General features: G+C 40.7%; 2 protein-coding genes and 1 pseudogene across 8 annotated transcripts in view; 2 read left to right on the plus strand and 1 right to left on the minus strand.

Moving 5' to 3' along the window:
• Positions 1-15172, minus strand: part of LOC115691809 (protein PXR1) — a 29654-nt gene extending 14482 nt beyond the window's left edge. For 5 of the 7 annotated variants that reach the window (XR_008817905.1, XR_008817904.1, XR_008817903.1 and 2 more), the window contains exons 1-4: positions 14963-15168; positions 14768-14829; positions 13782-14005; positions 12731-12860 (exon numbers count right to left, since the gene is read on the minus strand). Coding sequence is in view for 3 of the 7 variants with exons in the window: in XM_056317612.1 (XP_056173587.1) it covers positions 12731-12860; positions 13782-14005; positions 14768-14829; positions 14963-15125 (579 nt within the window). In the remaining 4 variants the exon portion in view is untranslated. Of the gene's footprint in view, positions 1-12260; positions 12620-12730; positions 12861-13781; positions 14006-14767; positions 14830-14962 lie in introns of those variants that run through there. The other 2 variants (XM_056317611.1, XM_030618544.2) reach the window with 2 other exon arrangements.
• On the plus strand, positions 2287-5303 carry LOC115691806 (cytochrome P450 704C1-like; annotated as a pseudogene).
• Positions 8883-12080, plus strand: LOC115691804 (cytochrome P450 704C1-like). Its single transcript, XM_030618542.2, is given in 6 exon segments — positions 8883-9534; positions 9887-10171; positions 10512-10725; positions 10728-10849; positions 11456-11656; positions 11742-12080. Coding segments are annotated over 6 exon segments (1539 nt in total). The 5' UTR covers positions 8883-9006; the 3' UTR covers positions 11931-12080.
• Positions 15173-24305: the final 9133 nt, after the last annotated feature.

Consider the following 24305-nt stretch of genomic DNA (forward strand, 5'->3'; position numbering starts at 1 on the left):
TGAAAATATTTGTCGTTCATTTGATTTAGTTGGTCTTGTGTTTTGCGTCTAATTCTAGCGATGGGCCCTGCTGTTTCATTTATATTTGATTTAGCCCTATATTTTAATTGCTTTCAATGTCACCCCACAGTCAGTTTTGGTGGCCCTTCCGGGCATTCAGAAGGGGTAATAAAGGTGAGCAACAGAGCTTGTTTTACAGTATTAATGTGCGCCATAGGAGCCACTAATTCTCGGTTTATTTTAACTGATTTTTTCTTCTAAATCATTCATTAACCAAAGAATGTTGACGTCGACTTTCGTCTTCGATGCCTACAATGTGTAATGTTTACCACTATCTCGACATACCCAGCTAAGGCTTGATGTAGATATTACTACTATCGAATGAAATCATCTTTGTGGTTTTCATCCACCTGATCTTGAATCTCTCGACAAAAAGATTCGTAAAGAATACCGTTTGTCAATTATTGAAATAATACTAGCTTGGGAGCGGTTGGAGTTCACCTAGTTAGAAGTAAGAACCTAGAAGTTGAAACACATTCTTGTATGATCTTGACTATAGTAGGCGTGATAGTGGGAGGCACAAAAAAGAAATACAATCGTATTATGAGATTTGATTGGTTTAGTTTAGTAGCTTAACATATTATTCTAGTTGGGTGGTTTCTACTTAAGACCAATACCAAAAGGGCTAATCCCATTAAAATTCTAAAACAGCTATTCTCGTTACACATTTACCCCAAATTAATTTTTGATCCATAAAAAATCTCTAATTGATACCTCATAACACATTTTCCCAAATTAATTTCCATCTATAATAAATTCCAAACCGGTATTCCACAACACACTCCGAAATGATTTTTGTCCCACAAGAAAAGCCAAACTGGTACCTCAAACCTAAATTTGCCATCCATCAACATTCTGTCAAAAGGAAAAGTGTCAAAAAAGTCCTAAACCTATTGCATTTGTGTCAATTTAGTTCCAAACCTTTTTTAGTGCCAATTCAGTCCTAAACCTTTTGTCTTTATGCCAATTTAGTCCTTCCGGGTAATTTTGGCTGAATTTTGCTGACGTGGATGCCATCCAGCTTATGTGGCACCGCTGGCGATGACGTGGACAACTTTTAATAATATTTTAATATTTTTTTTTATGTTTATTTCTTTTTTCTTTTTTTCTTCCTCCTGCCAGTCGCCGGTCCAGCGGCCAGCTGGAGGTCAGGGCTGACGAGGGACCTAGCCGGCTGGAGGAAGAAGAGAGGGAAAGAAAAAAAAAAGAAAAAGAAAGAAAAGAAAAAAAGAAAAAATTAAATTAAATTAAATAAAAAAATTCAAAAAATATTAAAATATTATTAAAAGTTGTCCACGTCATCGCCGGCGGTGCCACGTAAGCCGGACGGCGTTCACGTCAGCAAAATCCGGCCAAAATTAGCCGAAAGGACTGAATTGGCATAAAGACAAAAGGTTTATGAATGAATTGGCACAAAAAAAAAGTTTAAGACTTATGACACTTTTCCCTTCTGTCAAATAACCTATAAAAATGCATACGTGACAACACATGCTACATACAACTACAAGACACATCCGACATAGAGAATGACTGATCTGATGTGGAAAATTTACATGTCTTGATACATATGCATTCGAGTGGAGGGTACATTTGGGTTAGAAATACTAGTTTGGAATTTTTTGTGAGATGAAAATCAATTTAGGGTAAATGTGTTGTGAGATACCAATTCAAGATTATTTGTGAAACAGGTAAATGTGTCAGGAATGTACCTATTTGAATTTTTCTGTGAGATAGAAAATAATTTGAGGTAAATGTATTATGGGTACCAGTTTTTGATGGTATCAACCCATTTCAAAACGTAATTATAATGCATGTAGCTCTTATGTCCACTTAATTTTTCATTAAAGAAACGAAAAAAATTCATGGTTTATATTTCCATACTTTTTGTTCATGATAAATGAAGCTTCACGACCTTCTTCATGATCAAGGTAACTTCGTCTCTCATCCATCAATCACTTGAAACCAAAAGAGTAGTGAGCCATTTGAGTTCTTACTTCTTACTTCCCCCATAACACACGGATAAAAAGCAGAGCATGCACATCACTACCTACGCATTATCTCTGCCTAATACCAAAGCACATCTCGATCTCAAACGTTAGTTTACTCTTCCTTCCACCATATTAAAATCTGTCAATGCAGAGTAAAGTAATGGAAGAAGTCGAGTCTTGAGACAGATCAACGCAAGGACATCATCTACTTGATCTTCGTCGTCGTCACCTTCCATCTTCTTCACCGAAAAAAATGGACATCGACATCTTGTCTGCAACGCTCTACTCCGTGGCACTCGTTCCAATTGCTGTCTTGATCGCCTTTGCTCTCCTCCTCCTGAAAACCTTCACCGGCAAGTCCCTCCGAAGCTCTAAGTATCCGCCCGTTCATGGGATAGTCTTCGGTCAACTCATCTCCTTCAACCGGCTCTACGACTACCAAACCAGAGCTGTGAGGAGATCTCCGACGTTCCGGCTCCTTGTGCCGGACCAGAGTGTGATTTACAGGGCCGATCCAAGGAACGTCGAGCACATATTGAAGACCCGGTTCGAGAAGTACGCAAAAGGAGAGTACAACATAGATAAAATCAAGGATTTGTTTGGGGAGGGGATTTTCGCAGTGGATGGAGAGAAGTGGAAGAAGCAGAGGAAAGTCGCAAGCTTCAAGTTTGCAATGAGGGTGCTCAGAGATTTTAGCTGTTGCGTGTTCAGGAAGAATGCCGCGAAACTGGTCAAGGTCGTGGAGGAGTTATCGGTTGCTTCTGAGGGATTCGATATGCAAGTGAGCAGTTTCGACTTTTGACGAATGAGAACTCCAAAGAAGGTATAAGAGCATTGTACATTAGTTTGCTCATGGTATTGTCTTAAATCGTGTCGGCAGGATATATTGATGAGATGCACTTTGGATTCCATCTTCAAAGTTGGATTTGGTGTGGAATTGAAATGCTTGGGAGGATCAAGCAAAGAGGGAAGAGCCTTTATGAAAGCTTCCGACGAGGCAAATGCGCTAATCTACCGGCGATATGTCGATCCCGCTTGGAAGCTCAAAAGACTTCTCAACATCGGTTCAGAAGCTCTTTTTAGGAATGACATTACACTTATTGACAATTTCATGCGTCAACTTATCAGAACCAAGAGGAATCACCTCCCAGCGCAGTGAGAGCGTGTGAGTACTTTCTTTTTTTTATTAGTGAAGGTGTGAATACTTAGCATACATTTAGCTATTCAATTTTGTGAGTTTACGCTCTTCTTCTGCCAAGATGCAATGCAAATTCGGAAGAGGCATTAGGGCATGTTTTGTTGGGGAAGATTTTAATAACAATAACTTTGAAAGAATTCTGTAGAAGATCGAGTACAGTTAGGTTTCAGAGGATTTCTGGCCAGAAAAGCTTGTGGCGCCATCTAAAGATTGTTTTCATCACAAAGTCGAACTATTTTCCAGGTTTATTCTTGAGCAATTCCTCTGACTGATTATTCCTTTTCCCTATTTTCTTCCTACAAGAATGACAAGGAGGACATCCTCTCAAGATTTTTGCTCAAGAGCGAGAAAGATCCCGAGAATGTGAACGAGAAGTACTTGAAGGATATAATTCTGAATTTCATGATTGCCGGAAAAGATACCAGTGCAAATACCTTATCATGGTTCCTTTACATGCTCTGCAAAAATCCCCTAGTGCAGCAAAAGATTGTTGAGGAAATAGAGGAAGTGATGGGAGATCAAGCAAGCGAAGCTAACCCTGATTGTTTCGTGGAAAGAATAACTGATCCGGTGCTCGACCAGATGCACTATCTTCATGCCACGCTCACGGAGACTTTACAGGCTCTATCCTGCAGTTCCGACGGTAATCTTCTGTTCACTTGCAAGAATTAAAGTTCGAACCTCTAACCCATCACAGAAAAAGATAAAGAAGTTCAAACTGAGCTTGAGAAATTATGGACTCAAATCAATGCATCAGCAGAACGTTGGAGCTTGAAGAGAAATAATCGCAGTGGGTTTGAGTAAACTGCCATTGACCTTGCACAACAAAAATCTCAGACATCACAATTGTCCTGACTTTTAGAAGATACGATGTGTTATTAAGGTGTGTTTATGACAGACTAAAAATTATAGTTAATTGCATGTCTGGGAATCCTTTCATTTGCATTAAACAACTATGCAATTCAAATATTTCCATCAAAGATCTAATGCTAGCTTGTCATTCATCTCTAAATTCATGTACAGATACTAGTGCTACCCTTCTGACTGCATGATCATGCAACTAGTCCTTAAATCGTATTCAAATGTAAAATGCCATGCAAAAGGATCGATATTCTTCTGAAGAAGACACGATCAGTAACGATGCAGATGCTATAAATCCATCAGATTGGCTATTACAAATCAAGAACAAGCCAAAGAGAACACACATTTAACAAGATTCTGCTTCATGTAGCAATACATGCTAACTTTGATCTTTCATATTTCTGCACAACAGGATGGAAGATGTGCTGAAACAGATGATGTTCTCCCAGATGGCTTCCATGTGAAAAAAGGGGACAACGTATATTACTTGGCTTACTCGATGGCAAGAATGCATAACATCTGGGGAGAAGATGCCGAGGATTTCAAACCTGAAAGATGGTTGAAGGATGGAATTTTCCAAAATGAATCACCTTTCAAATTTGTTGCATTCCATGTTCGTTTCTCCCTCCTAAGTCCTTGTGAACTGAAAATTCAAAGTGTGTGTACATATTCCATATATCTTTGGTGACACTCTTACTTTCCTATTCGCAGGCTGGTCCTAGGATCTGCCTTGGGAAGGATTTCGCTTATCGCCAGATGAAAATAGTTTCAATAGCTCTCCTTCGCTTCTCCCGTTTCAGATTAGCTAATGAAACTAGACCTGTAACCTACAAGGTCATGTTCACCCTTCACATCGACAATGGCTTAAATACTCGTGCTGTTCCCAGATTGGCTTCATAAGAGTTGGACTATCGTTGAGTATGATCCATCCCGACATATGGATTTCTAATGTTGGATGCTAGCTTCGCTGATAAGTAAGCATGTGCACTACATGATCTTACTATCGCATGTAAAGGTTGGAATATTAAGTGTTTTGCATTATATAATTTGGAGTTATGAGTTCGTCAGGCTTTGTGACAATGCCAATAAAATCTTATTTTCGTAAAGCCTCTGAGAGGATAGGAAGCTGATATGTCCCTAGAACTAAAATGGTTTTCAAGCTCATCCAATAATCAGCCATCCAGCAATTCATTATATCATTGACATACCAATCTGATAATCAGCTAATTGGCTTCGGCTGAGCTGGACCTATCCTTAAGAATATATACTGAGAACAACTTTTCCTGTTATGTATAGTAAAGCACTTGGTTAAATGTCTAAACTATCACAAAATTAGGGAAAGAAGAATGGTTCTCCTCCTGCGATGAAAGAAATGAGATATCCTATGACAAAAACTAGATCTCTCAAAACTCACTATAATAAGCAAAATTAAAATCACAGAATACCATCATAATTTGCTTTAAAACATATGGCCAAAGTAGTGCTCTAAAGAAGGTCACAATGATAATGAAGAACCTAGTTTCAATGGCCAGAAATAAAACTCTAGAAGTTGAACGCATTCTTGTATGTTCTGGTTGGCGTGATAGGGGGAGGGAAAAACGAGGAAAATAACCATATTATGAGGTTTGATTGGTTTAGTTTAGTAGCTTAGTAGAGGACTCAAGAAACCCTTTGGTTATGCAGAACTCATCTTGTTGGGTGGTTTCTACTTAGACGAATTCCCAACGCAATTATAATGAATATAGTTTTATACCTATTGCGAACTCCCCAAACCGGTCTCGCCGCCTAAGTGATTTGGCTAATGGATTACTAAGTTAAACCTAGCTCGGGCTCTCCCTAACCCATATCAACTCGCGACTTAAGGTTTAAGTTGTTAACATGCAAATCAATTTCATTTAGGAGTCGCCACTAACTAGTTTTTGGTGGGTCGATTAGACACCCAAGTAAAGTATGAGAGAAATGTCTTACTTCTACGAACCAAATATTCAATAGGTACGGAGACTTGATTACACTAATTAACCAACTAGTGCCCTTTTGGTACCTAACATTTTTCAATTACCGCCTAACATGTTCACATTAATTTGGAGTCTCAAAATTCCAAGCTAAGGGAAGCAACAATCAACATATGAGTCTAACATGCCTAATCAACCATAGACGAGGATAAATTAAACATGCAATTCAAAACGCGAGAAATCAAACATGACACTAATCATACAAAAAAGGCAAGCAAAGGCAATTCCAAAACCCAATTAGAATTTCTTTAATTTTTTTAAATTTTAAAATTTTCAATTTTTAATTAATTTTTTAATTTTTTTCAGAATTTTTAATATTTTTGGATTTTTAAACATTTTCGATTTTTTTGAATTTTTTTAATATTTTATTTTTTATATATATTTTAAATATTTTAATGTTTTTTATTAATAAAATAAAGAACTCCGGACTGGGTCCCTGACCCGATCCGCCCGACACCTGACCCAACTCTCTCTGACCTGCCCAGGATCCGTTTTTGTTTTTCTTTTCTGATTTTTTTCTTTTATTTTTTTCTTTTTATCCCTCTTTTCTTTTCCTTTTTTGTTGTTTCTTTTTATTTTTATGTTTTTTTTTCTTTTATTCTCTTTGACTTTTCTTCCCCTCTTGCGTGACTCTCTGCCCATAACGTCCCCTTCTTCACTGTTCTTCACCGAGACTACTTCTCATGCTTTCACCAAGAACTTCTTCACGCATCCAGCCGAGACCACGCCGGGAACCTCACTGCCGGCCGTCGGCTCGGGCCGCCAGCGCCGATGGCGAACGCTGTCCGTACTCCGTCACCGCTGGCCGACGCTCCAGCAACCACACCAGCCACTTAGAGAAACGGCCACAACTCTCCACCGGCGACAAACGCACTTTCCGACCACCCAGCTTTCGGCCCCGACGACAGACTCTAAGTCTGAAACAACAGGCATACACGCACCAAGCAAAGCATATAAAACTGACACTGTGGGGCTCCAAACCAAGGCATCACCGGAAACCAAACAGTAGCTCCGACTCGTACACTCGTCCGTGGCCGATATCAGGGACAACGGAATATGCCATGCAAACACTTAAAAAAAGGAAAGCTTGGGATCAGTAACTACACTAGAACCATTCAAGCATATAACAAAACTTTAGGGCGTCGGTTTTGCAAAAACGGATTCGAAGTTTCACTTAAACATTTTGTCGAACAGGTGGTGGGCGAAAAAAAACGGATCCACAGGTCCAATTTTGACGAGGTTCACGAATTGTTTTCAACATACAAAGCTCAAAAAAGGTTTATGGAGTGTCGAACGAATGTTAGCCTCTGTCGACGGGTCCGGGCGACCACCGAATCGGCGGCTGGAGGGGTTCGGCGGCGTCTTGGGTGACCCTCTAGCGAGTGGGTAAGACTCGAAACTCACCGATTTCGCTCGACTATCTCCCGGCCTCCTCTTTCTCTCTATTTTTTTATTCTCTCTGTTCTTCTTTTCCGTCACCTTCCCTTTCTCCGTAACCTCTCCTCCTTTTTTTAAAACGCCTTGCGGGTACTCTTTTGGGCATCTCTCCAAAGAGGCTCCCGATGGTCAGCGAAGCCGGCTGCTAATTTCTTCCATCTCCAGCTCAAAACTGCTGTTAATCAGTCCGCCCTCCCTGCCTATGTACATGCCTGCAACCAATCCACTCTTCGGGACTGAGTTAGGTCTATTTTCGGCTAAGATGGCTGAAGGTTTTCTTGGGCTCTGTCCAGCATAGTTGCTGCCACATTGCAGCAACATGTCATTGCTTCCACTTCTCTAAAATCGCAGTTATCACTCTCCTCGTGCAAAGCAACCTTCTGTTTTGTCGTCGCTTCCTGTTGTGAACAACGTGAGGGAGAGAGAAGGAAAATGGACGGAGGGCTGGGCTTGAGAAGTAGGGAGAAAGGAAATAGGGCCAAGCCCAGAAAGGAAGAAAGAACAAGCAAAGGGGCTTTGGCCTAAACAGCTTAGATAATTAAAAGAGGGGCCAGCCCTATCAGGCCGGATCAAATCAGCCCGACCAATTCCTTTTTTTTAAAAAAACTTATTATCTCTCTTTTACATTAATTTGGCCCACTTACAATTTAACTATTGATTTAACGAGGTGGGCAAAATTATGTGTCAACAATGCCTAGTAAATTTTCCATAACAAGAAAAGAGGAGTTTCAGGGTTTATATCTAGGGTTAATACCACGAAAAACCCCAAACTAGTACGCCTGTGATAATTTTACCTCAAACTAATTTTTTAACTACCAAAAACCCCAAATCGATACGCTTGTGACAAATTTACCCTCAATTTATTTCCGTTAAATTTTATTGTCAAATTACTTTGTTAAATAACACGCCACAGTTAACTGATATACAAGTTTTATGTTTTACCTTCCATTTGTCACGGGTGTACCAGTTTGTGATTTTTTGCGATATTAATTCAATTTAATGGAAACTAACTTAAGGTAAATTTGTCACAAATATACCAGTTTTGGGTTTTTAGTGATCAAAATATTAGTTTGGGGTAAATTTGTCACATGTGTATCAATTTGGGGTTTTTCGTGGTATTAAACCTTATATCTATATACTTTGTTTATGATCAATGAAGCTTGAAGCTTCACGACCAAGAGTGGCAGGTCATCTGAGTTCTGGACTTCCTCACAACAAACGGATGAAACCAGAACATGCACATCAATTCCTAATCAGAATCTCTGCTTAGCACCTAAGCACATCTCAATCACAAATCATTAATTTAAATCTTCCTTCCACATTATTATATTCTAAAGTGCTAAGTAAAACAAATGGACAAAGTCAAGAGTTCTGAGACATAAATCAACACAAGGATATCATCTTCTTGACCTTCATCCTCATTACCCTCCATCTTCTTCACCCAAAAAAAATGGACATTGACATCGCGTCGGCGACACTCTACTCCGCGGCACTCGTTCCGATCGCTCTCTGCATCGCCTTTGCTCTCCTCCTCCCGAAAACCTTCACCGGCAAGTCCCTCCGAAGCTCTAAGTATCCGCCCGTTCGGGGGACGGTCCTTGTTCAACTCGTCTACTTCAACCGGCTCTACAACTACATGACCGGAATCGTGAGGAGGTCTGTGACGTTCCGTCTCCTCGCGCCAGACCATAGTGAGATTTACACGGCCGATCCGACGAACATCGAGCACATATTAAAGACCAACTTCGATAATTACACGAAGGGAAAGTATAACATAGATATAATGAAGGATTTGTTCGGGGAGGGGATTTTCGTGGTGGATGGAGAGAAGTGGAAGAAGCAGAGGAAGGTCACGAGCTTCGAGTTTGCGACGAGGGTGCTCAGAGATTTTAGCTGTTGCGTGTTCAGGAAGAATGCTGCGAAGCTGGTCAAGGTCGTGGAGGAGTCATCAGCTGCTTCAGAGGGATTCGATATGCGAGTAGTTTCAATTTTAAATAGTGAGAACTCCACGAAGATCACAACCACTGTGAAAGAAAGATAAGTCGAATGGAATCGAACATAAAGACTGCATATCTGCAATAGAATATCCAAATATGCTAAAGTTGGTCATCGGGATTTGATTGATAATGTAACTTTTTCTGAAAAATGATTGAATATGTATGCAATCTGAAGAGTTAGAAATAGCTAGTCTTGAAGAGAACCTAGGATAGACGAAAACCGTTGTCACTCGACCATAGTAGCAACAATCACATTTACAGCAGAAAAGAAGGTAACAGGACATTGTACATTAATTAGTTTGCTTATCGTATTGTCTTATATCGTGTCTGAAGGATATATTGATGAGATGCACCTTGGATTCCATCTTCAAAGTTGGATTTGGTGTGGAATTGAATTGTTTGGAAGGATCAAGCAAAGAGGGAAGAGACTTCATGAAAGCTTTTGATGAGGCGAATGCACTAATCTACCGGCGATACGTCGATCCCTCTTGGAAGCTCAAAAGACTACTCAACATCGGTTCAGAAGCTCGTCTTAGGAATAACATTACACTCATCGACAATTTCGTGCATCAACTTGTCAGAACCAAGACGAATCAACTCCCGGCGCAGCGGGAGCGTGTGAGTATTTTCCTTTTCTTTTTTTATTACTGAAGGTGTGAGTACATAGTGTACATTTAGCTCTTTGATTTTTTAAGTTTACGAGCTTCTTCTGTCAAGACACAATGCAAATTCGGAAGAGGATTAAGGCATGTGATGTTGCGGAAGATTTTAATAACAATAACTTTGAAAGAATTCTGTAGAAGCTCCAGTACAGTTAGGTTTCAGAGGAATTCTGGCTAGAAAAACTTGTGGCGCCATCTAAAGATCGTTTTCATCACAAAGCCATACTATTTTCAAGGTTTATTCTTAAGCAATTCCTCTGACTGATTATTCCTTTTCCCTATTTTCTTCCTACAAGAATGACAAGGAGGACATTCTCTCAAGATTTTTGCTCGAGAGCGAGAAAGATCCCAAGAATATAAACGAGAAGTACTCGGGAGATATAATTCTGAATTTCATGATCGCTGGAAAAGATACTACTGCAAATACCTTATCCTGGTTCCTCTACATGCTCTGCAAACATCCCCTAGTGCAGCAAAAGATTGTTGATGAAATAAAGGAAGTGATGGGAGATCAAGCAAGTGAAGCTACCCTGATTGTTTCGAGGAAAGAATAACTGATCCGGTGCTTGACAGAATGCACTATCTTCATGCCACGCTCACAGAGACATTGAGGCTCTATCCTGCAGTTCCGGCGGTAATCTTCTGTTCACTTGTAAGAATTAAAGTTTGAACCTCTAACCCATCACAGAAAATAATAAAGAAGTTCAAACTGAGCTTGAGATATTATGAACTCAAATCAATACATCAGCACAACATTGGAGCTTGAAGAGAGCATATCGCAGTGGATTTGAGTAGACCGCCATTGACCTTGGACAACAAAATCTAAGATATTACAATTATCCTGACTTTTACAAGCTACGATGCATTATTGAGGTGTATTTATGACAGACTAAAAATTATAGTTGAGTGCATGTTCGGGAATCCTTTCATTTGCAAGAAACAACTATGCAGGTCAAATATTTCCATCATAGATATAGTGCTAGCTTTTCATTCATGAACAAATACTACTGCTTCCCTTCTGACTGCATGATCATGCAACTAATTCTAAAGTCGTATTAGAAGCAAAAGGGTCAATATTCTTTTGAAGATAACATGATCAGTAACGATGCAGATGCTATAAATCCATCAGATTGGCAATTAAAAATCAAGCACAAGCCAAAGAGAAGACGCGTTTAACATGATTCAGCTTTTTTGTAGCAATACATCCTAACTTTGGTCTTTTTTTACTTCTGCACAACAGGATGGAGGATGTGCTGAAACAGATGATGTTCTCCCAGATGGCTTCCACGTGAAAAAAGGGGACGGCGTATATTACTTGGCTTACTCAATGGGAAGAATGCATAATATTTGGGGTGAAGATGCCGAGGATTTCAAACCAGAAAGATGGTTGAAGGATGGAATTTTCCAAAACGAATCACCTTTCAAATTTGTTGCATTCAATGTTTGTTTCTCTATCCTAAGTCCTCGTGAATTGAATATTCGAAGCATGTGCATCTTCAGTGACACTCTTTCTTTCCTATTTACAGGCTGGTCCTAGGATCTGCCTCGGGAAGGATTTTGCATATCGCCAGATGAAAATAGTTTCAGTAGCTCTGCTTCGCTTCTTCCGTTTCAGATTAGCTGATGAAATTAGACCTGTAACCTACAAGGTCATGTTCACCCTTCACATCGACAGTGGCTTACATCTTCGTGCTATTCCCAGATTGGTTACATAAGAACTGGACTATCATTGAGTATGATCCATCGCGACATATGGATTTCTAATGTTGGATGCTAGTGATTTTCACTGATAAGTAAGCATGTGCACTACAAGATCTTATTATTGCATGTAAACATTGGAATAATAAGGTGTTCTGCTTAAATTCCATATATAATTTGTGTTAGCCTTTGAGAGGCTAACAAGCTATTATGTTCCTAGAACTGAAATGGTTTTGAAGCTCATCTAATAATCAGCCGTCCAGCACTTCATGATATCATTGACGTACCAATCAGTCAATCAGCTAATTGGCTTCGGCTGAGCCGGACCTATTCTCAAGTCTACATACTGAGAACAAGTGTTTCTGTTACGAATAACTAAAGCACTTAATTAAATGTCTACAAATAAGGGAAAGAAGAATGGTTCTTCCTATGATAAAAGAAATGACACATCCTATGACAACAACTAGATATCTCAAAACTAACACTATAATAATCATACAGGAAAAATACAGAATACCATCATAAATCACCCCAAAACATTTGGCCAAAATATTGTCCCGAAAGGAGGTCACAATGATAATGAAGAGCCTATTGTTGAAGGAAGTTGGCTACCGGGCCGGGATGCCCATCCTCTGCGATTTCGGTACGCCTCAATAGCCTGTAAACGAAGTCGCTGTTGGGATGCATTTTGCGGGGTCTTCAATGCCTTCACCCAAATCAACATGAAAAGAATTGAATGGGTCAGCGGGAATGAAAAAACCATTTTCAAAATCTGCAGCAATAGTCAATTTACCACAAAAAAAACATAGAACACTACCTTAGGGATCATGGTCAATTTGGGCGGAGCTTCAACAATGTCTCCAAATTTGACCTTCTCATGTCCGGGAAAGTCCATGTCATCCTTATCATTGGCCTTCTTGTGTTTCTTTTTTTTTGATTCTCTATACCTAAACAGACAAATATAAGATCATACTCAGAAAGACAGTCTGAATAATCTATATGCAAACAAAAGCATCTTGGAACTACCATGACTCCTTAGCAAAGAAGCAAGTCAGATATGAGTCTAAATTGACTATCAACTAGCTCTTGCATATTCACATTACATTTCATCCAAAATATTCACTAGATGCACAGCCAGATTTAACAAGTATAGATTACAACCGCATGCGGATTTTACAGAACTCACAGGAAGAGACCGCTAATTTGGGCAAGACTAGGGATCTCGCGTCAATGACATCAAAAGATCGTTATCTGTTAGTTCCAGAAAAAAATTATTTCCTTAATTTAGTAATCTGTGTCTAGAGTGACAATAATGGATTCTTACATATCCATTTTCTATGCAACTACTCTTACACTTGAAAAGCTCCAGCCCTCTCATTTAAGTCGAGGTTTCCTTCAGCCCTAAACTGTCTGAGAATTACCCTATGGCCAATGCCTTGCAAATGACCTCTTTCTGCAAATGCTGTGTTATAGGATAACTAGATCTAGTGCCAGTACATTGCTTCACTGAAGCTGATGTCATTCTAGAACTCACTCTATTGTTCCTTCAACCCAGCAAAAAGATTAATTTTCCCTTTGACAATATTGCTTCAGACATTACAAAAGTGGATCTCCCTCATATCCACCCCCAGAAGTAGCAGAGTGACCAGCTGGTACGAGCCACGTTTCATCATGTTCATCTTTATTCAATCACGAGATCCCTACAAGAGGCGAAATCTCTTCTAGTGGCAATGATCTCGAGCATATCCTATTATCATCACTAGCTTAAGCTAGGCATTGACAGAACATGGAAACTGAAATCTAGGTGCCGTCAATAATGTAATAAGAAAAGCAACATGCATTTGTAGTATAAACTTATCGCGGAATACATTTTCTTGCGTTCCTTCCTTCTAGAACTGGTGCTTGATTCCTCCGGCGCTTGAAATCGAAGATCTTCGGGTTGCCCTTTCTTTCCTTTCCTCTTTCTCTTTTTACCTGCACTCTTCCGACTGATTTCATCATTGTCGTTCCAAGGCGTAGTTAACCGTTCATCACCACCTCCAACTTCACTTGCAGTAGCTTTTGAGTCAAGCCCACCCTTCCGAGAGTGTTTCTGCAAAACAAAATTTAAAAGTCAGAACTTGACGAGCTTCCTGGAACATCTTGTGTGGGAACAAAAGAGAGAAAAACAATGATCAGAAAAGGCAGGTCAGCAGGAGAAGATATGAGTGGAGACAAAATATGAATCATCATTCTGGCTTCACTGGACAATTGTTTCCTTGATCAGTTCCAGTTATATAATCTGGCTAGAGGAAAGGGAGTGACCTCTAATCATGAGGAACATTCTATTCAAATACAGAAGAAACTATACCCAATCATGAACTCATCTAGAATTGTAGCACAGATACATAATGACATTTCTAAACCGTTTTAATCAAGCAGGTCATAACAAGCAGAAGCTTCTGTTTTTGTAACTCCATAACAATATTGAGACAAGCATTTTGAAACCCACTGAACTACAAGGAACAATGAATACACGGCTTCGACAAAAATTTATCGAAATGAAAATATGAAGGAACAACAAACATGGAGACTAAGTTAATGAGGCAAACAACAACTAAAAGCAGCTCCCTAGGAAGAAAAGAAGCTGAATTCAACCAAACGCCACGGCATCCACACTCCAATGTTTCGCACAATTTCTACCTGCGGTTTCGGAAGAAACGAAGGCGAGCCCACTTCCCAGACATCAATTAGCAAAGAGAAACACGGAACCAACGACAACATTACTTGGGAAAGAGACGGACTTTTGGAGGCCCAGGAGTACCACAACCAACATTGCCCCCAGAAACCAATCGAATGGAGCCGCGGAACTTACTTCATCGTCTCCCGACTCGCTCCTCTTGCAGGTCTTACCGGCATTCGAATCATTCGCCGCACCTGAAAAGCACGGAACGGAAGAGGGAACGAAAATGGGTCTCAACAGAAGCAGCAGAGGGATACGACAGAGTTGGCTCTAGAGAGAGAGAGAGAGAGAGAGAGAGAGAGAGAGAGAGGGGAAGGGAGGAGAGACCTTGGGGAGGTGGAGGTGGAGAGGAAGCGAAGGAGATGAGCCTGCGGAGCTTGGAAGGCAGAGCGTCCACCTGGGAGGGATCCGGCGGCGGAGGAAGGGCGGTGCCGCCGCCGTGAGCCGCCCTGTAGTTCTTCTCTCGCCGCCGCCTCCCCTTGCCCACCATCTCTCTCTCTCTCGCGCTGCTGCTGCTCCTGAGGAAAACTTGCCGCTCCGCCGCCGGGAGGTGCTTTGGGGAAGAAAGCACAAAGAACTTTCTTTTCGGGGGGCCCGAAAGAGATCGCAATTGATTGATGGTCCAGTGTTTTGCGTGTGATTCTAGTAACAGTCCCTACTGTTTCGTTTTATTTTCAATTTAGCCCCGTACCTTTTCATCGCTTTCAATGTCACCCCCTCTATAAGTTTTGGTGGCCCTTTTGGCGAGAAAATATTCGGTTTCACATAAAAAAATAATTAAAAATCCAATTAGAGCACTGACCCAGTGACCCTCTTATTTCTCTCTCTCTCTCTTCTCCTCCATCACAGCCATGGCTGAGCTCGAGTCCCGCTGCGCTTCCCGGGGCCGCCTCCAGGCCGACTGCAGCCTCTATCGTCTTTGTGGTTAGCTCAGCGCTTCCTTCTATTCCTTTGTTTTTAATTTTGCGTTTTGAGTTCAAAGTCATTACCCGTCACGATGACTTGTCCATGGTCACCGGGATCTCGACCTAGCTATCAAGGGTTGCAACCATGGACCAGTCGTGGTCACCAGATTCTAGAGCCATGGCTCCTAATCCGGAAGTTCAACTCCGTCAATGGTGTTCGCCAGATTTGGCAGTTCAGCTTTGTCGGATATCACAATCTTCGAGGTTAGATCCGTCTAGGATCATGACGGTCGAGGCATGTCTCCGTCAAGTCGAGCCACTCCCTCTCTTGTTTTGTCAAGCTCGGGGTCTCCGTCGGCTTGTCACTAGCATATTAGTCGACATGCATCTTTCTAGTAGTACGATAACTCACATTTGCGAACTTATTGTGCAATCACAAACAACGATATGCGTGATATAAGATGGATTGGTGGTGTTTCAATCAAAGAAATTTCTGGTTATTGTCTTTTTTTCGTTTATTTGTTATTTTTTGGGCCTTGCAAGGGCATGTTAATATTACTGCTAGAAAAAAAAACTAAAATAACGAGCAGAAAATAGGAAAAAGCAAATTATATTTGGATTGATAGCACGGTTCATTCGGAAAAATTTTGGTCGATTCATTTAACTTTTTGGTCAATATACATTATTACCGTTGTCGAAAATTAAAGACACTCTCGAATCCGAACTTGTACAATTGAAAACCGTGGGTCGGCCCAAAACACACCTGAGAATTTCACCAAGGAATATAAAAAAAAAACTATGTAGTACAGAATGGAGAATGGAGGAATTTGCAATTACATATGAAAGGTTACGTGAGCAACACAACAATAGCATTGGTATGCTATTGTTGACGTCACGATGACCCCAAACAATGTGCTGCCGAGGTAGGCAGCCCAAGCGAGTTTTGTGACCCCAGGTGGCGCAACGCGAGGACTGCACGACTAGATAATGCGTCACAGCCAGATCCAGCTCACTTGCGGCTCTCACGCCGATGCACGTGTCAAGAACCCAGGCATCACTGCGGAAGCGAGATTTAGCTAGCTCGCCTGTGGCCCTCGCATCAATGTCGATCTCAAGAAACCAAGCAACGCCGCCGTTGAGGTCGCGCGACCCTAAGCAATGGAGCACTGGGTTTGTCAAACCACCAACGGTAGTAAGTACATTAACCAAGGCCACAATTTTTGCCTTGCAGTTGTTTGTGGATAATGTGTTATGTCTGAATTCTTCCTGTGTATGTCAGCCGAAGCTGAAATTCCGTGGAAGCTATATCGCAATATTTAAATATTAAAGGTGCAGTCATTACGCAATGCATTATTCATCATGTACGAATCTAAGGGACAAGATAAAATAAAGGGAGAAAATTAAATGAAGTAGTACAATTGCGTGAATTAGTGCAACGAATATTCGAACATATATGAATTCATATATTTGTATTAATAATTTATTAACCTACGAATCCATATTTTTTTTTTGTATGAAAAAAGGCTAAAACCAAATAAAAAAATTCAGCGACTTGAATCTAAACATCCCTATTTTATCACCTAATAAAACATGAAATAACTTTTAAGGAGGCAAATAAAAGAATCTAGTCTCAAGGGCTTATCCTTTCAAGATTAGCAAGCCAATCAGCAAGACAATTTTCTTCCAAAAAGTTATGTTGCAATTTGAATTTCAAGTGAGAGCTCAAGGGTCTTCTGATATCGTTAAGCAATTATGATTGTGCATTTAACAGTAATCCAGATTATATACATATATATATAGAATTTATTTTTAGAAAGTGTAAAGGAATAAGTATTATCAAAGAGACAAGTTGATTTGGCTATCTTATTAGATAATTCGACTTCAATTAGGACATGATTTGGATTTCTAATAATTATAGCTGCAGACAAATTGATTTGGCAATCTTATTGGAGAATCAAGTATTGATTAGGACATGATTTGGATTTCTGGTAAGTATGAATGCAGGCAAGTAGGTTAGGCAATCTTATCTAATCGCGGACTTGCCTCTTCGATGATATATATCCTTATACGCTGTCTAATAATAAATTCGGTTTGACATTATACCATATATAAAGTTGTGTCTATATATAACATGACCGGTCATTTTAATATAAAATACGTGCCTTCACAAGAAAACTAAGTGAAAATCTCCAATCTCCGTGATAAGAAAATCGAATCATGCAACCTCAGTTTCTTCCCTATTCCTGATCCTTTTCCTCATGACCTTCTAGTTCAGGACACCTACAAGAAGATTGTTGCTTAAGATGCATTGTTGAACTTCGACTGTTGCGTGAAGTCTCTTGGGTCAGACCCAGAGAGCCATGAGGTGGATCTCAAGGGACTAGGCTGATCAGGCTCAAGTTGTGCAGCTAATCATTAATTTGGTGTTCAATCGAACCACATGAACTCTATACATCTACATATTTGAGTATATTATCTGTTAGTTATTCGGTTTAAATGACAAAAATGTAAATATTCTTTTTCTTATGGCTAGGCATCCAACTTAGGATCTTACGCCCTCCCTCCTTCAAATCCCAACTATCGGGCAGTTTTGTTTAGCATCGAACAACAACACCAAAATGAATTCCACACAGATATCAGCTCTCAATGACTAATTCGATTGGAATCGATTTATCATGCATTCGTTAGAGACTCAACTTGAGATATTGATGGGCCACCAATGTGCTCCCTTTTGGACCCAATGAAATTTTCGAACGTCAATTTTGATTTATGGAGATCAGGTTCATTCTAATAACTGTCATTTGTCTATAGGTAAAGGATCTTCATCCATAAGAATCCATTTGCAAGAAATAGAGTCTATATACAAAAAATTACTATAAAAGAGGACTCAAAGAACCATGGAGATTCATAGACCATGCATTAAGTACTATGATGGACAATTCGATATACCTTTTATCAAAGGTGGAACCATGCCTCTCTTCGGCGAAAACTGTGTCGCAGATATCTTCGTAAGTTATCACTGCAGACACCCCAGTATTCACAAGGATGTAACACTTGCCTTGTAAGCTGGGGTCATGTCTTTGCCTTCGAATAAAGGAGTAAAGATCCGAGCAAAGCTAGAGCCCGATCAGTCCTAGTCCCACGAGATCCACCTCATGGCTCTCTGGGTCTGGTCCAAGAGACTTCACATTGAAGTCGAAGTTCCAACTCTAAGTCATTGGCTGCAATCTTTGCAGGTGGCCTGAACGATATCATTTTCAATTGGACATAGTGGAAGATTGTGAGGAAAAGGATCAGGAATAGGGAAGAGATTGATAGGTGATAATACCTTTATATGGCCATAATATAATTTAGTTATAGTAAACTCTTACTCATGTAAAGGATACACTATACGAGTCGTAAAGAAAGCACCAACAGCAAAATACATTATGTTCACATCTTGTTTGCCTACCCAATATTAATTATTAGTCTTAGAAAAGAACACCAAGGTTTAATTATTACAATAAACCTATGAAGGTTTTGCAATAAAATCGATGCCTTTCTGCCCATAAATGAAGTTCATCGACCATAAAGCCTGCGAAGTAGCTTCATAACAATAAGAAATACTCGATTTTAAATTATGAAGTTAGCAATGAGAAATACTTTCTTATCCAGCAAAGAAAGGTTAATTTGCCCTACTAACTCAAGCTTAGACATGTTTTATGTTCGATTCTTGAAAATCAAATGCTTTCACTATACTCTTGGTGATATTTTATATCATTTTCTACACGAATTAATGCATTGAACTCTTTTGTTTTAAACGCTTTCATCATATCATGAGTCTCAATTGGAACAAAAAAGTTCATAAGGATTTGAAAGGGAAAAGTGCCAAAAAAGTCCTAAACCTTTTGCGTTTGTACTAATTTAGTCCTAAACCTTTTTTTTGTGCCAATTCAGTCCTTCCGGCCAATTTTGGTCGGATTTTGCTGACGTGGACGCCGGCCGGCCTGCGGCCGATCACCGGTGCTGACATGGACAACTTTTAATAATATATTTAATATTTTTTTGAATTTCTATTTATTTATTTTCTTTTTTTTTCCTCCCCCCTCCTTCCTCCAGCCAGTCGCCGGACCGGCGACTGGCCAGAGACCAGAGGCCGGTGAGGTCCTCGCCAGCCACTAGCACGACCTTGCCGGCCATTGGCGAGGCTCGCCTTCACTAGCAACGACGAAGGCGAGCCTCCCCATGGCTGGACGAGGCGAGGTCGACTTCGCCGACCCCTGGCGAGGCTCGCCCTCACCAGCGAGGGCGAAGGCGAGCCTCGCCATGGCTGGGCGAGGTTGGACCTTGCCAGATCTAGCAAGGTCGACCTCGCCGACCCCCGGCGAGGATCGCCCTCGCCAGCGACGGCGAAGGCGAGCCTCGCCATGGCTGGGCGAGGCTGGACCTCGCCAGATCTAGCAAGGTGGTGCCTCGCCCAGCGGCCGACGAGGCTCGACCTCGCCAAATCCGGCGAGGTCAGGCCTCGCCCAGCCACCGGTGAGGCTTGAGCCCTCGCCAGAGGCCCCCTCCGGACAACTTTTATTTTTATGGCTCGGGATCGAACTTGGGACCTCGCGCACTCCCTCCAAATCCCAAATATTGGGCAGTTTTATTTAGCATCAAATAGCAACACCATTCACAAGAATTAGATCGTACAAGAAAAGAAGAAGAAGAGGAGAACCCTGAAGATTCATGGACCATGCATTAATTTATTGGCTAACACACACTTCATTGCGACCCTTATGCTCTCCCTCACAAAATACTCACAATACCAAGTACTATGCGGGCCAATTGATAAATATCAGCATTACGCTTTGTCAAAGGTGGAACCATGCCTTTTTTCATCGATACTTGAGTGTCGCAATTATCTTCCTGAGTTATCACTCTGGACACCCAAATATTCATATCGAAGTAACGCTTTGCCTTGTAAACTGGGGTCATGTCTTCGCCTTCAACTGATGAGTAAAAACCCAAGCAATCCGAGAGAGCATTGTGCAGGCGCGAGTCTAATTTTTGCTTCAGTAGTTGCTTAGTGTACTCGGTTATGCCTGTCAAGTTGGCTTGTAATAGCTTGAGCCCGATCAGCCCTAATCCCTCGAGATCCACCTCATGGCTCTCTGGTACCCAAGAGACTTCATGCAAAAGTCGAAGTCGAATCGTTTGTCTTTGGTTGCAAACTTCTTGCAAGTGTCCTGAACGATATCGTTTGCGGATCGGACAGAGTGCAAGATCATGAGGAAAAAGATTATGAATATGGAAGAGATTGAGAATGCACGATTCATCTTTCTTATCGCGGAGATGGAGATTTTCATCTAGTTTCTTATGAAAACAGCGTATATGTACTGAAAGGACTGGACATGTCATATATCGACACATTTTCTGTAAGAACCCGAGGTCTATACTGTGTAATATTGTCCGCTTTAGGCCCACTGACCCTCACGGCTTTAAAACGCGTTGTATTGGGTAGAGGCGCTCTCTGGCCCTTCCTCCCCCAAGCCCAATATTGTCCTCTTTGGGGCGCTCTCTGGTCCTTCCCCTCAAGGCTTTGTTCTCATCATGCGCAGCGGAAACAAGCTCATGTGAAACGCGTTACACAGAATAGAGAACCAAAGCCTTATAAACTAGCCCAAGACTCCCCCCCTAAGCGATGTGGGACAAGAGACATGCCCCCTTTGCCATCCTAGAAGCCTGCCAGGAGTCGCTCCTTGTCCAGGCCCTCTGGCCCCGGCGACCACTCCCCGCCCTCGTCGGACCGGGTCGTTACATTCTCCCCTCCTTCGAGCACAGCGTCCTCGCTGTGGCCCCACACGCGGTCGGGAGTCGGCTCTGATACCATTTGTAAGGACCCGGGGTCTATACTGTGTAATATTGTCCGCTTTGGGCCCACTGACCCTCACGGCTTTAAAACGCGTTGTCTTGGGTAGAGGCGCTCTCTGGCCCTTCCTCCCCCAAGCCCAATATTGTCCTCTTTGGGGCGCTCTCTGGCCCTTTCCCTCAAGGCTTTGTTCTCATCATGCGCAGCGGAAGCAAGCCCATGTGCAACGCGTTACACAGAGTAGAGAACCCAAGCCTTATAAACTAGCCCAGGACTCCTCCCTAAGCGATGTGGGACAAGAGACATGCCCCCCTTGCCATCCTAGAAGCCTGCCAGGAGCCGCTCCTTGTCCAGGCCCTCTGGCCCCGGCGACCACTCCCCGCCCTCGTCGGACCGGGTCGTTACATTTTCATATATGGTATTATGCCAAATCGAATTTATTATTAGACAGCGTATAAGAATAAATATCATCAAAGAGGCAGTTCGATTAGGCAATCTTATCTAAGTCTTGTAATATTGCCTAATCGACCTGCCTGTAGCCATAATTTCCGGAAATTTAAATCATGTCCTAATTAATACCTGATTCTCCAATAAGATTGCGAAATCATCTTGTAGCCATACTTACTAGAAATCCAAATCATGTCCTAATTAAAATCGGATTCCCCAATAAGATTGCCAAACCAACCTGCTCTTCGAGAATATTTATCCTTATACACTATCTAAAATTAAAATATATATAGGTACATATTCTGCTAGATTATTCGTTGAACTCTCACTTAAAATTCAAAGTGCAACATAGAAGGAAATTGTCTTGCTAATTGGCTGCTAATCTTGAAGCGATGAGCCGTTTGATACTGATTCTTTTCATTGCCTCCTGGAGAGTTATTTTATGTTTTATTAGATCATAAAATAGGGATGACAGATTTACGAGGTTAAATTTTTGTATTCGATTTTGGCCCTTTTTTATACAAAAGAAAATCTGGATCCTTCGATAAGATTGCCTAATCGAGAATGTTTTTTTTTTTTGGTAAGGTGAGATGTAACCTAATCGAGAATGTTTATACTTATTATATACATAAATGTAAAGAAACTTTTGATAATCACAATCTAAATATTCGAAAAGAAATATGGCCGAAAAAAAGTATTGAAAAGGATAAACTCAAAAGCAAAAAATCATAAAAACGAAAGAATTTTATCTCATGTAAATATTATTGTGAAATTGCATTGCAATTTAACTTTAGAGAGAAAAAAGTAACAAAGAAAAAAAAATAGGTAAAAGAAAAATTACCTATCCGCTTTCCACTAAAAGCTACATGTAGTGCACCGACTAATTTCATTCTTCTCTTATTTTCCTTTTCTAAATTTTGAAAAAATGGGGTTAATAATACCAAAAATCTCACACTGCTGCACCGATGCACAATTACCCCTAATTAATTTTTGTGCCGCAAGAAAATCTCAAGCTAGTAAATTTATGACAAAACCAGTAAAATCATAGGGCAAAATTATGGATTTTAGTGGATTAAATGCGAGGAAGCTTTAAGGGCAAAGATGGCATAATTTGGAAAATTTCCAAATGTCGAGATCCAACTTTCTCAAAGCGATTCGCTTAAGAGATCAATTTATGTTGAATTCACATCATTTATCGATCATCTAATTTGTCGGGGGTGTGTCGAGAACTTTTATGATACCGAAATTAGTTTGAGGTAAATATACCACGATGTGTCAATTTCAGATTTTTGTTGGTATTCATCCGAAAAAGAATATGTTTAAGAGGTTTAGAGGATGACAAATCATGGTTCCTTTCCAAAGAAAAATCCACTAAAATATTCTTATTTTTATATTTTTTTATGGTGGTAAAATTTGAAAATAACATGAAAATATTCTTATTTTTCATTCAACTGGAAATATTAATCGCATGATTACATCATCGCAAAAGAAATGAGAAATAGTCGCCCACGTGCTCTATGCCGAATAATCGTCTATATTCGCAATTAATATTCATGTATAATTTTAGAGGATTTCATATTTAGATTTGCTTAGTTCTTCAAAAAATAATTCTTTTTAATAATATTCGTCACAAAAAAATATATTTTCCGATTTTTGAGAGGACAGTGAGAACTCATTTTCCTGTTCAGAATTAAATTCCTTTCTTCTCTCTCAAACCTGACGTTCGCACTCACCAATACCATGCCTTCCCGCCTTCCTCCTCCTCCTCCTCCGCCGCCACCGCCGCCTCCCACCACCACCGGCGACCACCACCCCTCCTCCTCCCCTCCGTTATACCTTTATAGAGTGTTCGTGCCTATGTGAATTTGTGAAATGCTGACGACTGAGGCGTAGGTTGTTGTCCCTGTCCCTGTGCTAGTATAATAATCTGATGGTTTCCTTATGCTTGTTGGAGTCACCTGTCGCTATACTTTAATACAAATGGAAGAATCGCTTGCGTAAGAAAATACGGCCTCTCGCCGTTACCTCTCTGTATTGTGTTTGGTCTTAGCGTTACCACTAGACAAGCAAGGCTTGTCTCTTTGGTTTTTCTTCATGATTATGCCCATGCAAGCTGGTATCCATGTGATGAGCACAGCTACAAATTCACGAATTATTTCTTATGGAGATATCAGCTATACAGGCTATGCCTCTTAGGAAGCAGATGAATTAGCCAAATCTTGTCAGTTTGAAAGTTGAGTGAAGAGTGATGGTATTTAGGAGTGGATGGAGAAAATTTTAGGCGCGATTCTTAAGAGGCAAGGGTCATGGAAAAGGTAGGAGGAGAGAGAATTGGTAGCATATTCAATTTTGAATATCAAAGTCTGCCAAGGCATGTTTGTCTAGATCTCATGATTATCACTAGGTTGTGTTTAATGTATAGGGTACCTCTTGGGATCTATCAAAACTCGTGAATAATAAATTCTTAAGCTTGGCTTAGTTT

Source organism: Syzygium oleosum, unplaced genomic scaffold (genome assembly GCF_021117445.2).
Source record: "Syzygium oleosum isolate NSW1041296 unplaced genomic scaffold, Sole_v2.1 Sole_v2.14, whole genome shotgun sequence".
In the NCBI taxonomy this organism is placed as follows: domain Eukaryota; kingdom Viridiplantae; phylum Streptophyta; class Magnoliopsida; order Myrtales; family Myrtaceae; genus Syzygium; species Syzygium oleosum.